This window comes from Ursus arctos, unplaced genomic scaffold (genome assembly GCF_023065955.2).
Source record: "Ursus arctos isolate Adak ecotype North America unplaced genomic scaffold, UrsArc2.0 scaffold_18, whole genome shotgun sequence".
NCBI lineage: Eukaryota > Metazoa > Chordata > Mammalia > Carnivora > Ursidae > Ursus > Ursus arctos.
In genome coordinates, this window is record NW_026622852.1 from 30,687,578 (window position 1) to 30,707,940 (window position 20,363).

General features: G+C 42.0%; 1 protein-coding gene and 1 pseudogene across 3 annotated transcripts in view; one reads left to right on the forward strand and one right to left on the reverse strand.

Annotated features, from left to right (window-relative positions):
* INVS (inversin) overlaps positions 1-20,363 on the forward strand; it is a 148,473-nt gene that overhangs the window by 91,818 nt on the left and 36,292 nt on the right. For all 3 annotated transcript variants that reach the window (XM_026506130.4, XM_057313622.1, XM_057313623.1), the window contains 4 exons: positions 938-1,093; positions 1,441-1,670; positions 5,450-5,556; positions 14,051-14,263. In XM_026506130.4, the coding sequence (XP_026361915.2) occupies positions 938-1,093; positions 1,441-1,670; positions 5,450-5,556; positions 14,051-14,263 (706 nt within the window). The remainder of the gene's footprint in view (positions 1-937; positions 1,094-1,440; positions 1,671-5,449; positions 5,557-14,050; positions 14,264-20,363) is intronic.
* Positions 14,389-15,585, reverse strand: LOC113260630 (60S ribosomal protein L17-like; annotated as a pseudogene).

The window sequence follows — 20,363 nt, forward strand, 5'->3', positions numbered from 1 at the left end:
TAGTAGGTACTCAACAAATGCCCAGGAATCTACACTTTTTTAGGCATCCTGGGTTTGGTCCATGGGTCACACTTTATGAAAGAAACATTGTTCTAGGCATTATAGGGCCATGATACTTAGAAAGACTTGGCCCCGGCCTCTAGTCAGTTCTGCAGACTCAGAATTTAAAAAGTGATGTATTTAAATAGGATTTAAAGAGTAATCCAAAGAGTAATGGCCTAAGTCAAGCACTAGCGGGGAGTAACACAGGCACAGGTCAGCATAACCTGAAACCCGTCAAATTGCTTTTTCAAACCCCACACGAAGGCCCCAGGAGAGGAGACCACATTCCTTCTCAGGTTTTTTTCTCCAGTGTTCAAACAAATTGCTGTTTCTTAAATTGCGCCCGGAGGAAATCAGTGGCTTGCATTTGGAGCCACGTTGTATGAAAATGCACTCGAGGCAGTGGGCTGTGCGCACCCTCAGAACCACATGTGTGCGCAGAGCACCGGCAGGAATGGCGCGGCTCAGCAGCTGCAGGACCGGCGGGTTGACGTTTCCCGTCACACCAACCCTCGGGCTTATGCTAATTGAGTGGGTTGGTGGGCAGAATTGCCTGCGTCATATAAATCGTTTCTCTTTGTCATTTTTTGTTCGCTTACCCTCTTAGAGGGAGGAAAGATAAACTTGTAACTGAGGAAAGGAAAGCATTTCAGACCATCAGGTTGGAAAGGTGAGATGAGAAAGGTAGAAGGACAAGGGGAAAGTGTGGGTAGTTCCTGTGACTAGAAAGGAAGACTGAAATCTATAGAAGTGAACAATAGAGAGCCCTTAAGATTACATCGCATTTAGCCAAAATGATGAGGACATCAGAAGAGGAAAAGATGCCCAGTTAGAAGAAGGAGAAGGCAAAATTGTTATCGAAGAGTTCTTCGCTTTCCTTTGCTCCCCTTTGCAGCCTTACACGCCGCTGCCCTTTCTGGCCATGTCAGCACCGTGAAGTTACTGTTGGAAAATAACGCTCAAGTAGATGCCACTGACGTCATGAAGCATACGCCACTTTTCCGAGCCTGTGAGATGGGACACAAAGATGTGATTCAGACGCTTATTAAAGGTTGGTTATTAAGAGTGCTTCTACTAAGTCACTCTCAAAAGGCAGGAATTCTTGCAGGCGCACAAGCTGTGTTCGAAACACAGCTCACATAGCAGAAGGCCGCCTGGGTAGAAGGATGGAGGGGAGAGTGCACACGTGTGTGTACACACACACACACACACACACTCTCGCAGGCTTCAGGAAACCTGAGGTCCACTCCTAGCTCCACCTGTTGGCCGTTATAATATACATGGAAGCATTTTGCTGAGAGCAAAGCATTTAAGGGACTGTTATATTTTTCGGACTTCTATTCTTTTTGATCGATGCTCTCTATATTGGACATTTTCATTATATTTTTGCTTTTTCAGGTGGAGCAAGGGTAGATTTAGTTGATCAAGACGGACATTCTCTTCTACATTGGGCAGCATTGGGAGGAAATGCTGATGTTTGCCAGATATTGATAGAAAATAAGATCAATCCAAACGTGCAAGATTACGCAGGACGAACCCCTTTGCAGTGTGCGGCTTACGGCGGTTATATCAACTGCATGGCAGTGCTCATGGAAAATAACGCAGACCCTAACATTCAGGACAAAGAGGTAGAAATTCTTGATCTTTTCTATATTGTTTGCTCCCAGATGTTTAGAGTATTTCTTCGTCGTTAAATAAAATAAAGTAAAACATTTTACCAAATAAAGAGATGACTTACAAAGTTATCTGTTAATTAAAAATGAGTTTTATTTTCCCCTGTTTTCCTTTAGTTCTTATCTATATGTCCATATAGACCATAACAAAGTCATAATACAGAATGGGGATAATTTTATAACTTTCATGAAATATATATACAGGGCACATGTGTATGTGTGTGTATACATGTAGATATATGATATTTCACAAACCACATTTTGTTTTGTTTGCTTAAAATCATCACCAGTATTTTCTCATTTGGTGTATAATCTGCATAATTGTAGCTGCTGAGTATTCCAGAGTTCTAGGAGCTTTATGTCTAATAACTCATTCAGTTCTCACAGCAACTCTGTAAAGTTATTCCCATTCACAGGTGAGAAAATTGAAGCTCACGGAGCTTACCCAACTACCCTAAGATGACAACAGTGGCAGGGTTGTTGTAGGGAGTCAGGGTCCAAACTATGCCTGTAACCCCAATTTTAGAATGAAGTAATATTCCTATTGCTGGGTCCTTTTTTGTTATTATAGATCATGTTTCATTAATCACTTTTGTGCATTTAACTTTTTTTTTATTGTTTCCTTACAATAATTTACCCTACGTGAGAGTATTATTATTATTGACATATGAATGTGATTGGGCTCTGTGTGTACTGTTGAACTGATTATTTTTGAAGATTTAATTTATTTATTTGAGAGAGAGAGAGCGCGCAAGTGGGTAGAGGGACAGAGCGAAAGGAGAGAGAGAATCCCAAGCAGAGTCCCGCTGAGCGCGGAGCCTGACGCGAGACTCCATCTCACAACCCTGAGATCATGACCTGAGCCGAAATCAAGAGTCAGTCGGTCAACTGACTGAGCCACCCGGGCGTCCCTGTTGAACTGATTTCTAAATCATGTGGGTTAATCTCCACTTCCTCGGCTATGCAGTATCATATTGACTTCTCTCAGTTTAGCCAGTATTGATTTTTTTGCTACTTTAATTACATTAAGTCTTCAAAAATACTAGCATATTATGTTTTCCAAGCCAGAAAATATATTTTCTATTAATTCATTCAATAAATATTTATCAAGATTGTTCCTAAATGTAAAAGTAACACAGTGAAAAATATGTAAAATATGGTCCTTGTACCTATGTTATTGGAAATGAATCTTTTGTAATCTGTAGTACCTTTTACATTGTTTTTACAAGTTGCCAGTTTCCTACAGAAGGAGTATACCAAGCTACTTTCCAGTTGTTAGTTTTCATGTGTACTGTTTTGGATTATCTGCATAAACAGCATATCCTTTGTGAATAGTATGCCTTATTGGACTAACTCATACCTCCAATAGAATGTCGAATAGAGTTGGTGGTAGTTGGCATCCTTAATTCATTCTGGTTTCTCAAGGGGAAAGCTTGAAATATTTCACCATTGAATATATTTGCTAAAGGTTCCCTTATATTTCTAGTTGCTAAGAATTAGGTTTTTTTTATTCATAATTAGCTGTTTCGTTTTTGTCAGATACTATTTCTGCATCTTTCAACATAACCACATGATTCTTCACCTCTTTGCTATTAACATGGTGAATTAAAAAGAGTCAGGAAGTAGTTCCCCTTATTCTCCTAAAGAATTTGTGTAATATTGATATTACTTCTCTCTTAAATGTTCAGAAGAATTCCCTGGTGAAGCCGTCTGGTCTAGTGGCATTCTTTGTGTAAAAGGTGTTAATAACTGATTCAGTGTCATTTATAATTACAAGACCATTCAGATTTCTAATTATTTTCTTTTCAGCTTTGGTAAGTTGCATTTTTTGAGAAGTTTATCCATTTTATTAACATATCGTATGTATTTGCATAAAGTTGGTCATATAATCTCTCATCTTCTTTATGACTGTAGGACCTATAGTGATTTCATATATTGGTAACATGTGTTGTCTCTTTTCTTTTTAAAAACATTTTTCATCTTATTCATATTTTCGAAGGACGTACTGCTTTATTGATTTTCTATATTTTAAGTTGTTTACTATTTCATTGGTGTTTACTCTTTATTATGTCCTGCCATCTACTTTCCTCAGGTTTGATTTACTATTTTTTAAAATATTCTTTTAATAAAAGTTTAAGTCATTGATTTATTTTCAATATTCATTTCCAGTATATGTATTTTTAAGCGTGCTTCTTATTCTAAGCACTGCTTTAACTTTATCCTAAAAGTTTAGGTAAGTTGCACCATCACTGTAATTCAGCTCAAATATTTTCTAGTTTCTATTCCAATTTGTTATTTGATCCATAGATTACTTAGAAGTGTATTGCTTAATTTCCAGGCAGTTGGGCATTTGCTCATTATCATTGGCAAATGATTATATTGGTTTTCTCTTGCTGCTATAATAAATTACTGCAAACTTAGTGGCTTAGAACAACACAAATTTATTATCTTACTCTTCTGGATGTTAAAAGTCCAAAATGGGTCTCACTGGACTAAAAATCAAGGTGTTGGCAAGACTACATTCCTTTTGGAGGCTCAAGGGGAGAATCTGTTTCTTTCATTTTTCCAGCTTCTCAATGCTGCCCTCATTCCTTGGCTTGCGGTCCCATTCCACCGTCCTCAGAGCTAGCAGTGCCTGGCTGAGTCTCTCTCACACTGCATCCCTCTGACACTCGCCCTCCTGCCTCCCTCCTTCACTTAAGGACCCGTGTGATTACATTGGGCCTATTCAGATAACCCAGGATAATCTCCACATCTCAAAGTCAGCTGATTAGCAACCTTAATTTCCCCTTTCCAGTAACATAACAGCATCACAGATTCCAGAGATCAGGATGTAGACATCTTTGCAAAGGCAGGCATTTATTCTAGCTACCACACTGATTTCTGGCGCAAACTTTACTGTGGTCTGAAAACAGTCAGAATAACAGAATTCTTTTCTTTTATTTCAGAATTCTTTTAATTATTCAAAGTCCTTTGAGGCTTTCTTTGTGGTCCAGCATATGATTCATTTTGGTAAATGTTCTATGTACACTTGAAAAGAATACTAATTGTGTCATTGTTGGATGCAATGGTTTATATGTATCACTTAGGTCAAATTGTCTTACTGTATATTTCAGGTCTTCCATATCTTTACTGTCCTTTTATTTATTTGTTCTATGAACTATTATAAAAGGTGGGTTAAAAATCTCTCGCTGATTATGGATTTGACTATATCCCTTTTAATTTTGTCATTTTTTGTTCTGTATATTTAAAAGCTGTGTTATTAGATGCATACAGATAAAGGATTGTGGTATCTTCCTCTTTGACTCCTTTCAAACTATGAAATATCCCTCTTGTATCTCTAACAATGCTTCCTGCCTTCTTTATCTTTCATGATATTGAATTTTTAAAAAAATACCAGCCATTTATTTTGTAGAATCTCACTCATTTTGAGTTTGCCTTATGATTCCTCATAATTAGATTTAAGCTTTACATTTTTGTTTGGAATATTATACAAGTGATATTGAATCCTTCTCAGGGTATCACCTCTGGAAACACATGGTGCCTCTTAACATGATATCAATTTGGATCACTTAGTTAAGATACCATCCATTTTCTGCACTGTATATTTAATATTTTCCCCTTTTGTAATTAAGCAATTTGGGAGAAATGTGTGTATTTTTGAGTTAGCATCAATAACTGTGTGTCCAAAAGTACCTGTTCCAGATACACCTGATTTTTGTTTGTGCTTATAGGGAAGAACAGCTTTGCACTGGTCCTGTAACAACGGATACCTTGACGCCATTAAATTACTACTAGACTTTGCTGCTTTCCCTAATCAGATGGAAAACAATGAAGAAAGGTAAGCTGTTGATAAAAAGAATGTATTGTTGTTCAACTCACTTCCTTTCTGCTCTGTTAAAAAGCCTCAAGTCGAGATACTAGTTCAGAAGTGCTAAGTATACTCATAAGGAAATGCTACCCTAAGAAATCCTAAACCAGAAGAAGAGAGCAAAAGTTCCATGTAGTGTTGATTTAGGATCATGGGATTATAAAGTTATTCAGAACTTTAGATTTACCTCTGGCAAGCTCACAGACTACGGATGAGGAAACATGCTCTCGTTGCTTGTGGCTGGCATAACGTCAGGGGAGTCCTGATGGACCAGACCTAGGAACGGGTCCTATGTTCAAGACATTTCTCTTGATGAACAGGATATTATCAGGTAGTGGACTGAGGTGCCACCATGTGGAATGAAAAAATAAGGAGAAGTGAGATGACTGAATAATACAGGATTCACAGAACTAGGCTGGAGTTATGCCCAAGGGCCCAGGCCCCATAAAAAGGACCAGGCACAGTGTGAAATCTAAGCAGGTGAGATTCTTGGCAGTCTTGGATCAATGGAGATTCTGATCATCTGTAGGTGACAACCAAATTTGTGATGAGACTTCCACACCTGAGCCCCACCCAGCCAGGTCTGTGCCTTGGTTGTCATCGTTCGTGGATGTTGTAACTGCAGTGGCTCCCCCTATGACACCATGCCCCCCCACGCCCCCCACCCCTGCCCATAGCCGCCACCAGTTCTTTCAGGAGATGGAAGACCTTGTGGAGAAGGAGGAACTTTCTGTAGGCCACCTGCCTCAGGAAACCCACTCATCCTTTCTGGGGTGAACCCCCTGTATCTCTCCCACTTCTTTCAGAACCTCTCCCCATTAATGATGTCCTCCACCTGTTATTTTCTGAGGTTTGTCTTCTCTGCCTATGAAGCCCTCCTTCTCTTGGAGTGTCTGCACTGCCCCATTTCCTCTTGCTTACAGGTCATGCTTTCACAGTCTGGCTTCCATCCTGACACTGACGCTGAAACCGTATTGAATGGGCACTGACAGATTCACTGATAAATACTACATTGGTCCCTCTGTCTACTCTCACTGGCCTGTCTGCATCACCTGGTTCTGTTGACCCCTCTTCTTTACTTTACTGAGACTGTATCTTCTCTAAGCTCTGTGACAGTGTATTTTCCTGATTCTCTGCCAGTCATGTCTGCTCCTTCTCCATTTATTTTGACTCCTTTTCCATTTTTTATTTTTTAAATATGAACACTCTTCAGGGACTGGGTCTTTTTCTCTCAAGCCCATCTCCTTGGGCTCTCTGACCTACCACCAAGGCTTTGTTAGTCACCTGGGGGCCGGTGAGTTCTAAACCTGTCCTTCAGACTCGGTATCTCTCCTTGGTTCCCGCTGTCATCCTCTTCATTACCAGCACCATCATCTAAATCTTGCCCTCTTTGACTCGTTCCCGGGACTGTTGCAATGCCTCCTCGCTGTTTTCCTCCCTTTCGAACTTTCCTTCATTCGGTTCATCTGCTTCCAAAGTAACCTCCCTAAACCATATTTCTGATGTAACGTTAATCATGTCCTTCCTCCATCCAAATGCAGTCTCACCTAAGAAGATTGTTCTGATCCCAGAGGCGCGTGTTCCAAACGATGTTCTCCCCTACGCTGTGATTTTGCATAGCACTTGGCACATTTCACTTTATATTCTAATTTTATGCAAACTGTCTCCATATTAGCGGAGAACTCCTGAAGATCATTGTCATCTCTGTGTTGCTCACAGTGCTTTTCAGGAAGTAGATGGTCAGTGAGAACAGAGCTTGCTCTGTCAGCTTGGTGCTCTCAGGCATCCCTGCTACACACCTGCATTAGACACTCCTGGAATTCTTTGCGTACAGACAGAATTAGATACATCAGACCAGTATGTCTCACTTTGAGAGGGGCTATGTAAAGAATTCACTCTCTCTATTGTCAGGTGACAACTATAAAATCAAAAAGACTTTAAGATTTAGGGGTTTGGACATTCAAGGAAGCTGGAACGCCAAGCAGAATCCTCAGCACTGAGGTTTTGACATTAAAGCAGCTATGTGAGAGAGAAGATTTCTCTCTTTGAAACACTTAAAAAAAACAAAACTGAAAGATTAAGAATTAGTGGTGATTTATCTCCATTATGAAGGATTTATTGTGTAGCAGTATTTACTGCCTGACTGCTGTTTTCTTAGGAAACAATAAAAAACATTTATTTTTGTAATTCAATTCCCATTTTTATGGTAAGGCTTGAATTGTAGGCCTAAGGAAGAGTATGAATGAAGGTGCTTACTGCCTCCTAGAGTAAACGTATGTTAATTACAGACCAAAAGACCACAGGAAAAATCCTCCTAACTGTACTTGCCAATTTGTGGATGAAGATGGACAGTGGCGACGTCCCGGTCTCCTCTAATGTTTCATCAGCAGTGCACCTTGATGTGCAAGTGTCAGAACCCGGCACTGCCTGTTATGTGTATTGACATTGCAGTTTAGGCATTCCACTCACCCCATCAGACCATTCCTGCGTGGCAAGTCCAATCGTATCTTGTGTCTTGTCTTTATCTACATTGTTTCTTGACTGGTTACCATCAATGTAGTGCTAATTTTTACTTCTCATGCATTGACACCAGCCACTTGCTCTGCACCGTATAGACATAATTTTTGCCAACTACTGCTGGCTTTCAGTCAATAACTATCTGACAGCCACACTCGGACATCGATGGGAACATTCACAGCACTTGAATGTTTCTAAATTGAATTTGGGGTGAAGAAAGATTCAGTGGTAATGATTACAATATGGTCAGTGCCTGCACACTAAGGCATAGACTTCAGTCTTAAGATCTTTCTAGATATTTGGACTGTGTTTCCCTGAATCAAAAATTGACGGGGAATCCTAATTTGAACAAACCAATTATAAAAAAGACATTTTTGAGAAAATCAGGGAAATTTGTGTTTGGAATGGGTACTAGATTTTGCTGAGGAAGTCCTGTTAATTTTGCTAATACTGTAATGACGTGCTTATGTCCATATTATTTATTAATGAATACTGAAATGCAGGGAGATGAAATGATAGAGGAGTTCTAGGATTTGCTTTAAAACAGTTCAGCAAAAATATAAGGAAGGGGCTAAAGGAAGCAAATGTGGCAGAAATGTTGCTACTTGTTAAATTTGGGTAATGAGCATATAAATGGTTATTATGATATTCTTTCTACTTTTGTTTATGCTTGAAGTTTCTCTTAATAAAAATACAATTTTTCCATGATAAAGATATTTAAAATATTTGAAATGCAATTTTCCATCCACAAGCCCTGAGAGATCTAGTAAAGGCAGAGCTCAGCCCTGACTTGCATAGACCAGATTTTGATAATCGTGCTTGTACGCTGTGTGAAAGAAGCTCCGTATTCGTAATTGTAGAAAAGATAATCAAGCTTACTAAATGCATATGTTATTTGTGTGTTGATTGGAGAAGCAGTTTCATTCTGTAGGAGATTTATATTCAAGAACTGATAGATGTGCTGTGGGAGGATGACTGAACAGGGAGTCGTACCGTCTTAGCTCAGGTCTGGGTTCTGCAGGGAACTAGTTACATAACCTTCCGCAAGTTGCTTAATCTTTCTGGATCTGTTTACTCATTTATGGAATGAAGGTGGTAAACTAGATAACCTTATCTAAAATTCCGTTTAGCTCTACTGTCGTGGAGTTCTGTGACTCTGGTAGTTTTTTCTGGTGGGGAGAGTACAGTCCTGAAAGGCATTTTAGAATGCACAGTGATTACTCTGGATCGCTGTATCACCATTCACCTGAAACGAACGTAGCACTGTACGTTAACTACACTGGAGTTAAAATTTTAAATAATAATAATAAAATTTTAAATAGAATATATAGTGAAAATTTCTTAAGTTCTTCTGAATTTACAGGATGCCATCTACTTATAAATAATGTTCTAAAGTTTACGCAGGCACCTCTACTTTATGGCCTTCTGGTCCCTGGACAGTAGCAGCAAATCAAGATGTCCTAAAATGAGAGTTTCTTAATTTTAGCATTTGGGACTTCTTTCTGAATTCAGTTTCCTTCTAGAAGTGACCAAATCACCCCTTGCTTATATTGAAAAAATCTCCTCCTTTTATGCCTGACTATGACTGTCAGGTGAGTTTCGAAAAGAGAAAATTTCTATAATCACTGGATGATTTTCTGCGTCTAATCATACATCCGTATAATCATCAGTGTTGCCACCTCATAAATCAGCTGATTATTTCTTCCTAACACCTCTGATTGCGTTGGATTAGTAACAGCCACCCAGACAGGAATCAGGGCCCTGGCAGCCACTCGGCGGTCATAACTGCTCGTTTGGGTCCTATGGAAATGATATCGATGATGTGCGACCGTGGTGTCACCAGCCCTGCTGCAAGGGTGTCCTATCATCAGAACGACAGCAGCTGACATTTACTAATTGCTTCTCTTATGCCAGGCACAGTGTTATCTTCTTTGTATTTATTATTTCCTTTCCTTCTTTTGCCAAGTCTGCAACGAGGAAAGGTAAGTTGGTTAAGAAGTGACAGCGTTACCGCTGTTGGAAGGTGGAATTGGGTTGGTTTTTTTCACTTCAATTTTTCTATTTTTCGCACTGTTTGAATTCTTTAAATATGTGTCATTATTGCAAAGTAATCATTTTAAAAAATAATACCTGCTGAGATAATAATATTGGTTAATTCTAAAGGTGGGAATACAGATGACCATTATGTTCTTCTATATATTTATCCAATTATTTTATATTTCCAAAAACAGAAAAGATATATTGTAAGAAAGGAATTTGCCTAAAATTATGCATCTAGAAAGTAGCCAGGTGAGATTAAAATATAAAACCATCTGGGGGCACCTGGGTGGCGCAGTCATTAAGCGTCTGCCTTCAGCTCAGGGTGCGATCCCCGCGTTCTGGGGTCGAGCCCCACATCAGGCTCCTCTGCTATGAGCCTGCTTCTTCCTCTCCCACTCCCCCTGCTTGTGTTCCCTCTCTCGCTGGCTGTCTCTCTCTGTCAAATAAATAAATAAAATCTTTAAAAAAAAAATATATATATATATATATATAAAACCATCTGATAATACAGCTCATCTTTTCTAAATAATGTATTTGTCAAAAAGGTATGCACAGTGGACAAAATTTAAAAGGCATGAAAACTAAGTGTCCCTCCCACCCCTGCCTCTGAGACAACCAGCATCCTCCCCAGGGATGTTACTGTCATGAGTTTCTTGGTAAACTTCTAGAGATATATTTTACATAGATAACCATACAGGGGTGTGTTCTTTTTCATACAAATGGAGCATGCCATAATACTGCTCTGGGTTTTTTTTAAGATTTATTTAATTTAGAGAGTGGGAGAGACCTGGGGGGAGGGGCAGAGGGAGAGGGAGAATCTTTTTTTTTTAATTAACATACAATGTATTATTTGTTTCAGGGGTACAGGTCTGTGATTCATTAGTCTTACACAATACACAGTGTTCCCCACAGCACATACCCTCCTCAATGTCCATCACCCAGCCACCCCATCCCTCCCACCCCCTCCACTCCAGCAACCCTCAGTTTGTTTCCTGAGATTAAGAGTCTCTTATGGTTTGTCTCCCTCTCTGGTTTCTTCTTGCTTCATTTTTTCCTCTCTTCCCCTATGATCCTCTGCCTTGTTTCTCAAATTATGCATATCAGTGAGATCATATGATAATTGTCTTTCTCTGATTGACTTATTTCACTTAGCATAACACCCGCTAATTCTATCTACATCGTTGCAAAGGGCAAGATTTCATTTTTGATGGCTGCATAATATTCCATCATATATGTATACCATGTCTTCTTTATTCATTCTTCTGTTGATGGACATCTGAGCTCTTTCCATAGTTTGGCTATTGTGGACATCGCTGCTAAAAACATTGGGGTGCAGGTGCCCCTTCAGATCACTACATTTGTATCTTTGGGGTAAATACCCAGTGGTGCAATTCCTGGGTCGTACGGTAGCTCTATTTTCAACTTTTTGAGGAACATCCACACTGTTTTCCAGAGTGGCTGCACCAGCTTGCATTCCCACCAATGGTGTAGGAGGGTTCCCCTTTCTCCTTATCCTCACCAACATCAGTCATTTCCTGACTTATTAATTTTAGCCATTCTGACTGGTGTGAGGGGGTATCTCATTGTGGTTTTGATTTGTATTTCCCTGATGCCGAGTGATGTTGAGCACTTTTTCGTATGTCTGTTCATGTCTTCTGCCATTTCTTGATTGGATTATTTCTTCCTTGGGTGTTGAGGTTGGTAAGTTCTTTATTGATTTTGGGTACTAGCCCTTTATCTGATATGTCATTTGCAAATATCTTCTCCCATTCTGTTCGTTGTCTTTTGGTTTTGTCGACTGTTTTCCTTTGCTGTGCAAAAGGTTTTTATCTTGATGAAGTCCCAGTAGTTCATTTTTGCCCTTGTTTCCCTTGCCTTTGGCGATGTGTCTAGGAAGAAGTTGCTGCGGCTGAGGTCGAAGAGGTTGCTGCCTGTGTTCTCCTCAAGGATTTTGATGGATTCCTGTCTCACAGTTAGGTCTTTCATCCATTTTGAGTCTATTTTTGTGTATGGTGTAGGGAGCTGGTCCAGTTTCATTCTTCTGCATGTGGCTGTCCAATATTCCCAACACCACTTGTTGAAAAGACTGTCTTTTTTCTATTGGATATTCTTTCCTGCTTTTCTGCTTCATAGGGATTGCATTAAATATGTAGATTGCTCTAGGTAGCATAGACATTTTCAAAATATTTGTTCTTCCAATCCATGAGCATGGAACATTTTTCCATTTCTTTGTGTCTTCCTCAGTTTCTTTCGTGAGTATTCTATACTTTTCTGAGTATAGATTCTTTGTCTCTTTGGTTAGATTTATTCCTAGGTATCTTATGGTTTGGGGTGCAATTGTAAATGGGATCAACTCCTTAATTTCTCTTTCTTCTATCTTGTTGTTGGTGTTTAGAAATGCAGCTGATTTTCTGTGCATTGATTTTATATCCTGCCACTTTACTGAATTCCTGTATGAGTTCTAACAGTTTTGGGGTGGAGTCTTTTGGGTTTTCTGGGAGAGAGAGAGTCTTAAGCAGACTCTACACTGAGCGTGAAGCCCGACACCAGGCTCTGCCTCACAGCTGTGAGATCATGACCTGAGCTGAAATCAAGAGTCAGACACTTAACCGACTAAGCCACCTAGGTGCCCCAGTCCTGCTCCTTTCTTCACTTTTTTTTTCTTTTTCTTCATGTAACGAGATACCCTGGACATTGTTCCTTATTTATTTATATGCCACAGCACAGCTCTGGCTGCATCACACAGAATACCGCATCCTGTGAATGGCCTGCACTCGATGTAAGCGGTGCTGTATTGATGGATACTGAGGTCGTCTCCACTCTTCCATTATTTCAAACTACGCTTCTGTGAATACCCTTGTGCAGAAAGCATCTCACACGTGAGAGCAGGTCTGGGATATATGCCTGCAAGGGACATGTTGAAGGGCAGATGCATGAATAATTTTGATAGATCTTGCTAAATTGTTCTCTCTGAAGATTCAAGTAGCATACAGAGAGCCTGTCTGTCCACATCCTTGCCAGCACAGTGTGTTATTAAACTTTCTGATCTTCATTAATCTGGTCATTAAAGTACTCTCTTTGTTCATCTTAATTTGTATTTCTCTTAAATGAGTGAGGTGGAACATATTTCTGTATATTTAGGAGCCATTAGTATTTCCTGTTCTGGGGACTATCTTTTATCTTTGTTTTTGGTGTTTTTTGCCCTGCAAAATTCTGTTATTTTTATATAGTTGGATTTATCATTCTTCTCTTATGGTTTGAGTTTTTTATCATTTTTATTAGAAGAGACCTTCCCATCCCAACTTGTAAAACATCTTCCATGTTTTTTTCTAGTACTTTCATGGTTTCTTTTTCTCTGCTGAAGTCTTTGGTTCATCCAGAGTTCATTTTGGTATAAAAGGTGATATAAGAATCTTTTTTTTTTCCAGATCGCTATGCAGTTGTCCCAACACTACTTAATAATCATGCTTTCTGATTTAAAGGGCCGTCCCCATCATAGACTAAATCTCTCCATCTGGAGATGTATTTTTTACTTCGTAAGCATTAACTCTCAGTAATCCTGGACTTAAACTTATGAATCTCACAGTACTTTTTCAGATCAGAGTGGGGTATCGTCTGGCCCATGGGGAAGAAGAAAAGGGATCACGTGTTCCCATAGCCCCCTGTTTGTGAGCCAGCAAGCAAGACTCAGGAATCATCACGGTCAACACCACAAAGCCCCTACCCAGCTCCACCCTTGTGTTTTGTCCCCTCAGAGAAAAAAGCAACAGCCCCGGGGTACAGACCATAGCCTTGCTTGAGGAACAGTCCCCATCCCACCATGCGACTTCCTTCTGCTGCATAAATTGCCGGCTTCACTGTACCCCGAATTACATTCCAGCACTTACAAAGTCCCTTCCTGCTCCAGGTACACGCCCCTTGACTACGCTCTGCTGGGCGAGCGCCATGAAGTGATCCAGTTCATGCTGGAGCACGGCGCCCTGTCCATCGCAGCCATTCAGGACATCGCCGCCTTCAAAATCCAGGCGGTCTACAAAGGCTACAAGGTCAGGAAAGCCTTCCGAGACCGGAAAAATCTCCTCATGAAGCATGAACAGTTGAGGAAAGATGCCGCTGCCAAGTAAGTCTGAACTGTGGAGACTGTTCTTTCACCTCCAGGAATCAGGGTGGAAGGGGGCGGGTGGGGAGCAGCCAGGAGGGGGAGTTAGGAGAGGATCTAAAATAACACTGTTGCCTGGACCCGTGTCACCTCCCCCCTTCTGTCCACCGGGCCTGCAGAGCACTGCGGCTGCAGGGAAGGACGAAGGCCTCATCTCTGCTCGGTGGCGGTGCCTGCACGTTGGCCCCTGATGTGCCCACGCAGGGACATACCGCCGCCACAGCCACCCTGGCAAGGAGTGGGGGCGGGAGGGTACCTACAGGAAGCTGCGAGGACGGAGCTGCTCCCCTCCTACCTCTCCTGCCCTTCCACAGGAAGCCGACTCCAGTATCTAGCCTACTGCACTAGAAGCGCTGGTTTTGATTTGATTAAAGCAACAGCTTATGTAAATAACTTGCCCTCCCCACCTAGTCCTCCACAAATCTGTACCAACTAATGTCACTCATTCAAGAAACCTGGGCTGAATTCTTACGGTGCATACAAAACTCTTGGCTGGAGCCTTTGGAAAAAATGGTGACTGAAAGCAAAGTGGTTGCTTCAAGGACCTCACACTTGTTTGGATAATGATACAGAATGTGTAAAATAGTCATTTGTGCCTCTTATATATACGCTGTGATTACTTTACCATAAATGATTGATTTTTAGATTATGCTTTGGTTTTGCTTCTTGGATACCTTTGTTGGGTATTTTATTTATTTATTTATTTACTTACTTACTTACTTTTATTTGCATTTATTCTATGTAGAATTGACTCCTGGGCCATAAGTTTTTGTTTCTTCAGTTTCTATCTTTTTCTTCTGGGCAACCTCCTCTTCTCGTTCAGGAACAATGTGCTCTTTTTCGGTAAGGATCGTCTCAATGTGGCAGGGAGCGCGCGTGTGTGGGTTAATCCAACCACGAGCCCTGTAAGTTCTGGGGGCTTTGTTCACATGGGTGTGCTTCAGGACCAGAGAATCTGCACCTAAACCCTTAAGTTCAGCATTACTGTCTGCATTTTTAAGCATGTGCGAGAAAAATTCAGCACTCTTCTTGGGCCACCGACCCTGTGTCCAGCCCCACTGTTTGGCCCGGGCACACCTACCAGCTTCACTGTTGTCATGACGGAACGGCACACATTGCTTCTGCAAAGTGACATCCTCCCAGAACTTGGTGGCTTTTCAGATATGCATACCCCTGATGGCCTGGGCAGTTTCTCACGTGTTCTTAAAGTGAACACGACGATTTGAACCTCTTGATTTGCATGATTTTGTAGGGTTTTCTGGGTCCAGTGAAGAGCGAACCATTTTCAGAGATCACCTCAGGCTGCTTAGGGGAAGAGGAAGAGCAGTGGCTCCTGGGAGAATTCATGAGAACTCCTGTTGGGTACTTTAAATAGCAGGAGAATGTTGCATCGGTAGGTGTAGATGCCACAGCCTCTGACGGGAAAGACAACAGGAAGATTCTTGACCGGAGCTTCCTGGCTGTACCTTGAAAGTTTCCAGATCTTGAATCCTTCCATATCTTGCCCACCAGGGGGAAGCATAAGTGTAATAAATAATAATTTAAAATAATAATCAAAGGCAGGATAACCATTTTAGTGAAACGTTAAATACCACTGTGAACTGGGATGCTAACCATCATGGCAGCGTTGGGTAGATGAGACCGACAGGAAGACCTCCGTGTCTGTGAGTGAAGCTACCGCAGTTAGGGGCATCCTAGGACATCTGATCTTGCACTGTTCTCTTAGGAGGCTCTCTTCTCTTCACTTTCGCGAAAGAATCCAGTTTAACCTAAGGCTCCTTTACGTGCCTCTTTTTCAAGCCTTATAAAAGTTCCCTGCACGAGAGTGACAGCTCTAAGTGGGTAATACACGTGGCACATTATCCCGAGTTGCAAGTTAAATATTCTCTACAAGGGTTGGAATGTTGTTTCTCCCTCTGATGTTTTCATAAACTCCAGTTTTAACGTGTGAGAATCGGTTTTCAGAATTTGAAGTCCTGCCTGCCTGAATGTGAGGTTGCCTCTACAAAGGCCACGTGACTGACTTTGTATGTCCCCCCTAAAAGGAGCCCATTTGTCCACATACATTCCACTGTGTTATTGCAGAGAGGGGGCCCTGGGGTCCCCAGACTCCCTCTCCGGCAGAAGAGAGGGTCTGTGGTTGAACACAGCATTTCTCTCTCTGGGCCTCGGTGTTTCCGTCTGTGAGACATGACAGGTTAGACCAGCTGATTCGTAGGCACTCTCCGGGTGTGCTGAAACCACCGAATCTTCGCTGTTAACATCTCCCTGCTCTCCTTCACTGCGGTGCTGCCCGGAGGCCACAAGCCCAGGCCGAGAGCTCTGACGGGCTCTTCCGAGTCAGTGTGGAGCCAGGAACCAGGAGTCCCTTCGTCAGAAGATCTCCTATACAGAGCGAGGGCTTTCACATGGGGGCATGCTTGAAGAGTGTCTTCTGATATATTTTTTCCCCTAACTAGACCTTCTGTGACTGCCAGCCGCGAGGGCTTGAGAGGGCGAGGGGATTCGGGAGCCGTCTAGTCCAACCCCGTTAGTTGTGATCCTGGTTGGTGTCACTCCTCCCTGTTCTTAGTGCTTCGTTTCTGAAGCTCATTTTTAAAACCCCTTTGACATGGGAGCTGTGCTTCCTGTGATCATGTCTGAAATGGCCCAAACTGGAAACTTACAATCTCCTTTCCTTTTCCTCAGCCAGTCTTTTCTTTATTAGGTGTCATTATTGGAAGTAAACAAATTTCTTACAGTCTAACCATCACCTCCTACAGTCCTTGTGGCACAGAGCTCCAAGGGAAATATTTAAATGGAAAAGAAACTGATTTCATTTGTTTTAATTTTATTTCTCAAAAGTTATTTCTTAAGGTCTGAGTCAGGGTTTAATTTTGGCTTTGGTTTTTGCTTTAAGGAACAAAAATCCGAATGTTAACTTCAGTCCTTGCTGCTGCCGCCTCCCTGGCCAAGGCGACCCAGGCACGTCCTGTCACCGGGGCATAGCTTTCCCGGTGGGGCACGTTAGCATGGCACAGGCCACCTTCCTTAAAGCAACGATGTGAAGGGAACTTATTAAACTTAAAATGACTTCTAATTTACTGATAGAGAAATTGAGAGAGAGCGAAGTTTTAGTCATATTTTCCAAGGCATGTTTTTTTAGAAAATACCATTTAAGAAATAGCTATAATCCACTTGAAAGCACTTTATAGCTCATGCTGCACCGCCTGTGTTGTTGCCAAAGCGAACGGCTGTCATCGACCTGCCACAGCACACGGCGGAATGCACGCGAGACAAGACTGTATTTATGTTGCTCCCTCTCCTCCCCGGAAGCTGCTTTTTCTCCAGGTTTCTATTTCACTCTTGAATCTCAGCTGTCTTCTGCCTCTTCCTTCTCACATCTTCTTAATCACACCACGTCCTCGCTGAGGTCAGCTCTGCAGACTTGCTCCTTAGACGTCTCCTCATGTTCCACTCTCTTCCACTGGAAAGGTGTCTCCTATTGAAACTTGAGTGACTTCATCTCTGTGGACAGTCCATCAGCCGGCCTCACATCCTGACCTCCTAGAACTCTGATTCCACATCATCAGTTCCCTACCGGGCATTTCCACTTCGCTGTCGTTTTGTGACTTGCCAACACTTTCCATTGGTGTGTCCTGTTGTCTCTGTCACTTCAGACTCTCCGTGAAACCTGCAGCTCACCACCACGGCCAGTCTCTCTTCTCACCTCCTTATTTCCCTGCAGCTGCTGCCGCCATTGATTCAGTGAATTTCTCTTGAAATTTCTCTTGCCTCCATCTTCCGTCCTGCCGCAGTGTGCCTTCATCACTCTTGAATCTCATCCATGGTGCTACAATAAGACGCTTCACCATTCTGCTTCCACTTTTATCTCCAAGGCCCATTCCTTTGCACGACTACCTCCCTCCCCCACCCTCATACCTGAGGGCTCAGCCATCCTGAGTTTGCCTCACTTCCTCCCATTTCACTTTCCAGAACTTCCATGCTCTCTGGAAGACCTGAGCTGCTTCCCAGCTACGGTATGAGATTGCATGGGTCTCCCAGAGGTACATAATCAAGTCCAGTTTGGGTCACCCAGTTCAAACTCTTGTGATACCACAGTCCCTTCTAAGGAGGTTGTTCTGTGTCCTCAAAAAGTCGAGTGACAAAGAATTCAAGCAGCACATTCCAGTCATGGACAGTTCTATCTGGCAGAAGTTCTTTTCTGCCTTTTGGTCTTGAGATACCCCTTGAAGCAAAAGAGAAAAGTCTAAACCCTTTCCCATAAACCAACTTTCAGATCATTAGAGTGGGCACCCCCCACTCCTACCCCAAGTCTCCTTTTCTCTTCACAATAGATGCAGTTGCAGCCCGTTTCCCTGCACGCCTTCAGTTTGTCATTGGGTTTCTGCAGGGTTGACCCAGGGGCCTGACTCTTCTGCTCATACTGCAGTCCAACCCATGGGGAATCACTCCCATGATTCCACTCCATGCCATCCCACTTCTCCAAGCCTCAGTTTCCCATTAATAAAATGAAAAGATTTCTTAATCCAGGATGGTCTTTGGGGCTCCATGAATACCCCGAAACTAAATGCAGTGGTTTGTATATCATGAGCATATGTACATTTTGGGTAGTGAAGATCTATGTATTTTTTATCACAATCTCAAAGAAGGTCCATGAGTCACAAAGAGATTTTTAAAAACCATTTGACTAAATGATATCTGAGCTCCCCCACCCGCCCAGCTCTAACATTCTGTAAGTCAAAGGTTCTAAGACACATGACATTTTCTTATTCCTTCAAGAGGAAGTCAGAGCCCAGATAGTCCTCAGCCTGTTATTCAGCGACAGTGAAGAGACAGACTCTCACAGCCCCCTACGTACAGAGCAATACCAACTGAAAAGGTTAGAGCGGAAACTTTTCTGTCTTCTGAGGTAATCAGTTTCCTCTCACTGGAAATGTTCCAGCCAAAATGGAATTATCATCTCTCCAGGATAATATACAAGGAATTTTTAAAATTATATAAAGAACTAGTCTTTGAGATCTCTTCTGAGTCAAAGATTCTGTGAGAGCTGGGTTGCATGTCCTTCCTCGTGCTCTTGCCTCTGCCTCAAACAACCTCTCACTTCCCTTTCTCATTTTGACATTCTTTCTAGGTGTTTTTTTTTTTTTCTTCCACTGTAGTGACTGCCTCCCACATCCCCCACAGCTCTGTGTAGATACCTCTGTGCTAGCCCCTGTCACATCTAGAACCCATCACATGCAGAACGATCTGTGGGAGTGAATGGGTCTGACTCCCCACTAGATTGTCAATCCCTTGGGATCAGGGATTATACTGTGTGTCTCCATATCTCCAGTGTCTTAAAATACCTGATGTTTAATACGCATTTAATCATAAATGTTCAATCACTGCCCCTACAGGGAGTCTGAAACCTTAACACGAGTCATTTTTCATTCTAGACCTTAGTTTCCCCCTCAGCCAAGTGGGAGGCTTGGGCCACATACTCTCTTCGGTCCCCTTCAATTCTGTGAATCTCTGAAAGTATATCACCTTAATTTGTTTGCCTCACTCAGGCAGGAAATACACTGATGTTCCATTTATCCTCATAACACACACTGGTGCTTCTAGATTTGTGCATTTGGCTTACTGGCTCCCTCCATATTTATCATGAGCAAATTACCATTTGACAGGTTTATGATAGTTCTTTATTCTGATTTTTAAAAGAAGCATAAGAGCAAAGGGGTTCACCACTACATTTACTCCAACATGAGCCCCCGATACGTGGCTTCCGCAGAAGTGGTACATGCCCAGTTTTGAGAAGAAGAAAATTCTGTCAGACACTGCAGAAATAAACAGGCTTTTTCCCATTCCAGTGCAGTGTGTACGTGAATGCGGGACCTACGACAGGTCGGAGAGATGGGATTAAAATGGCTCTCACAGGGCACCTGGGTGGCTCAGTCGGTGAAGCACCTGCCTTCGGCTCAGGTCATGATCTCAGGGTCCTGGGATCGAGTCCCATGGCAGGCTCCCTTCATCGGGGAGTCTGCTCCTCCCTCTCCCTCTGCCCCTCCCCCAGCTTATG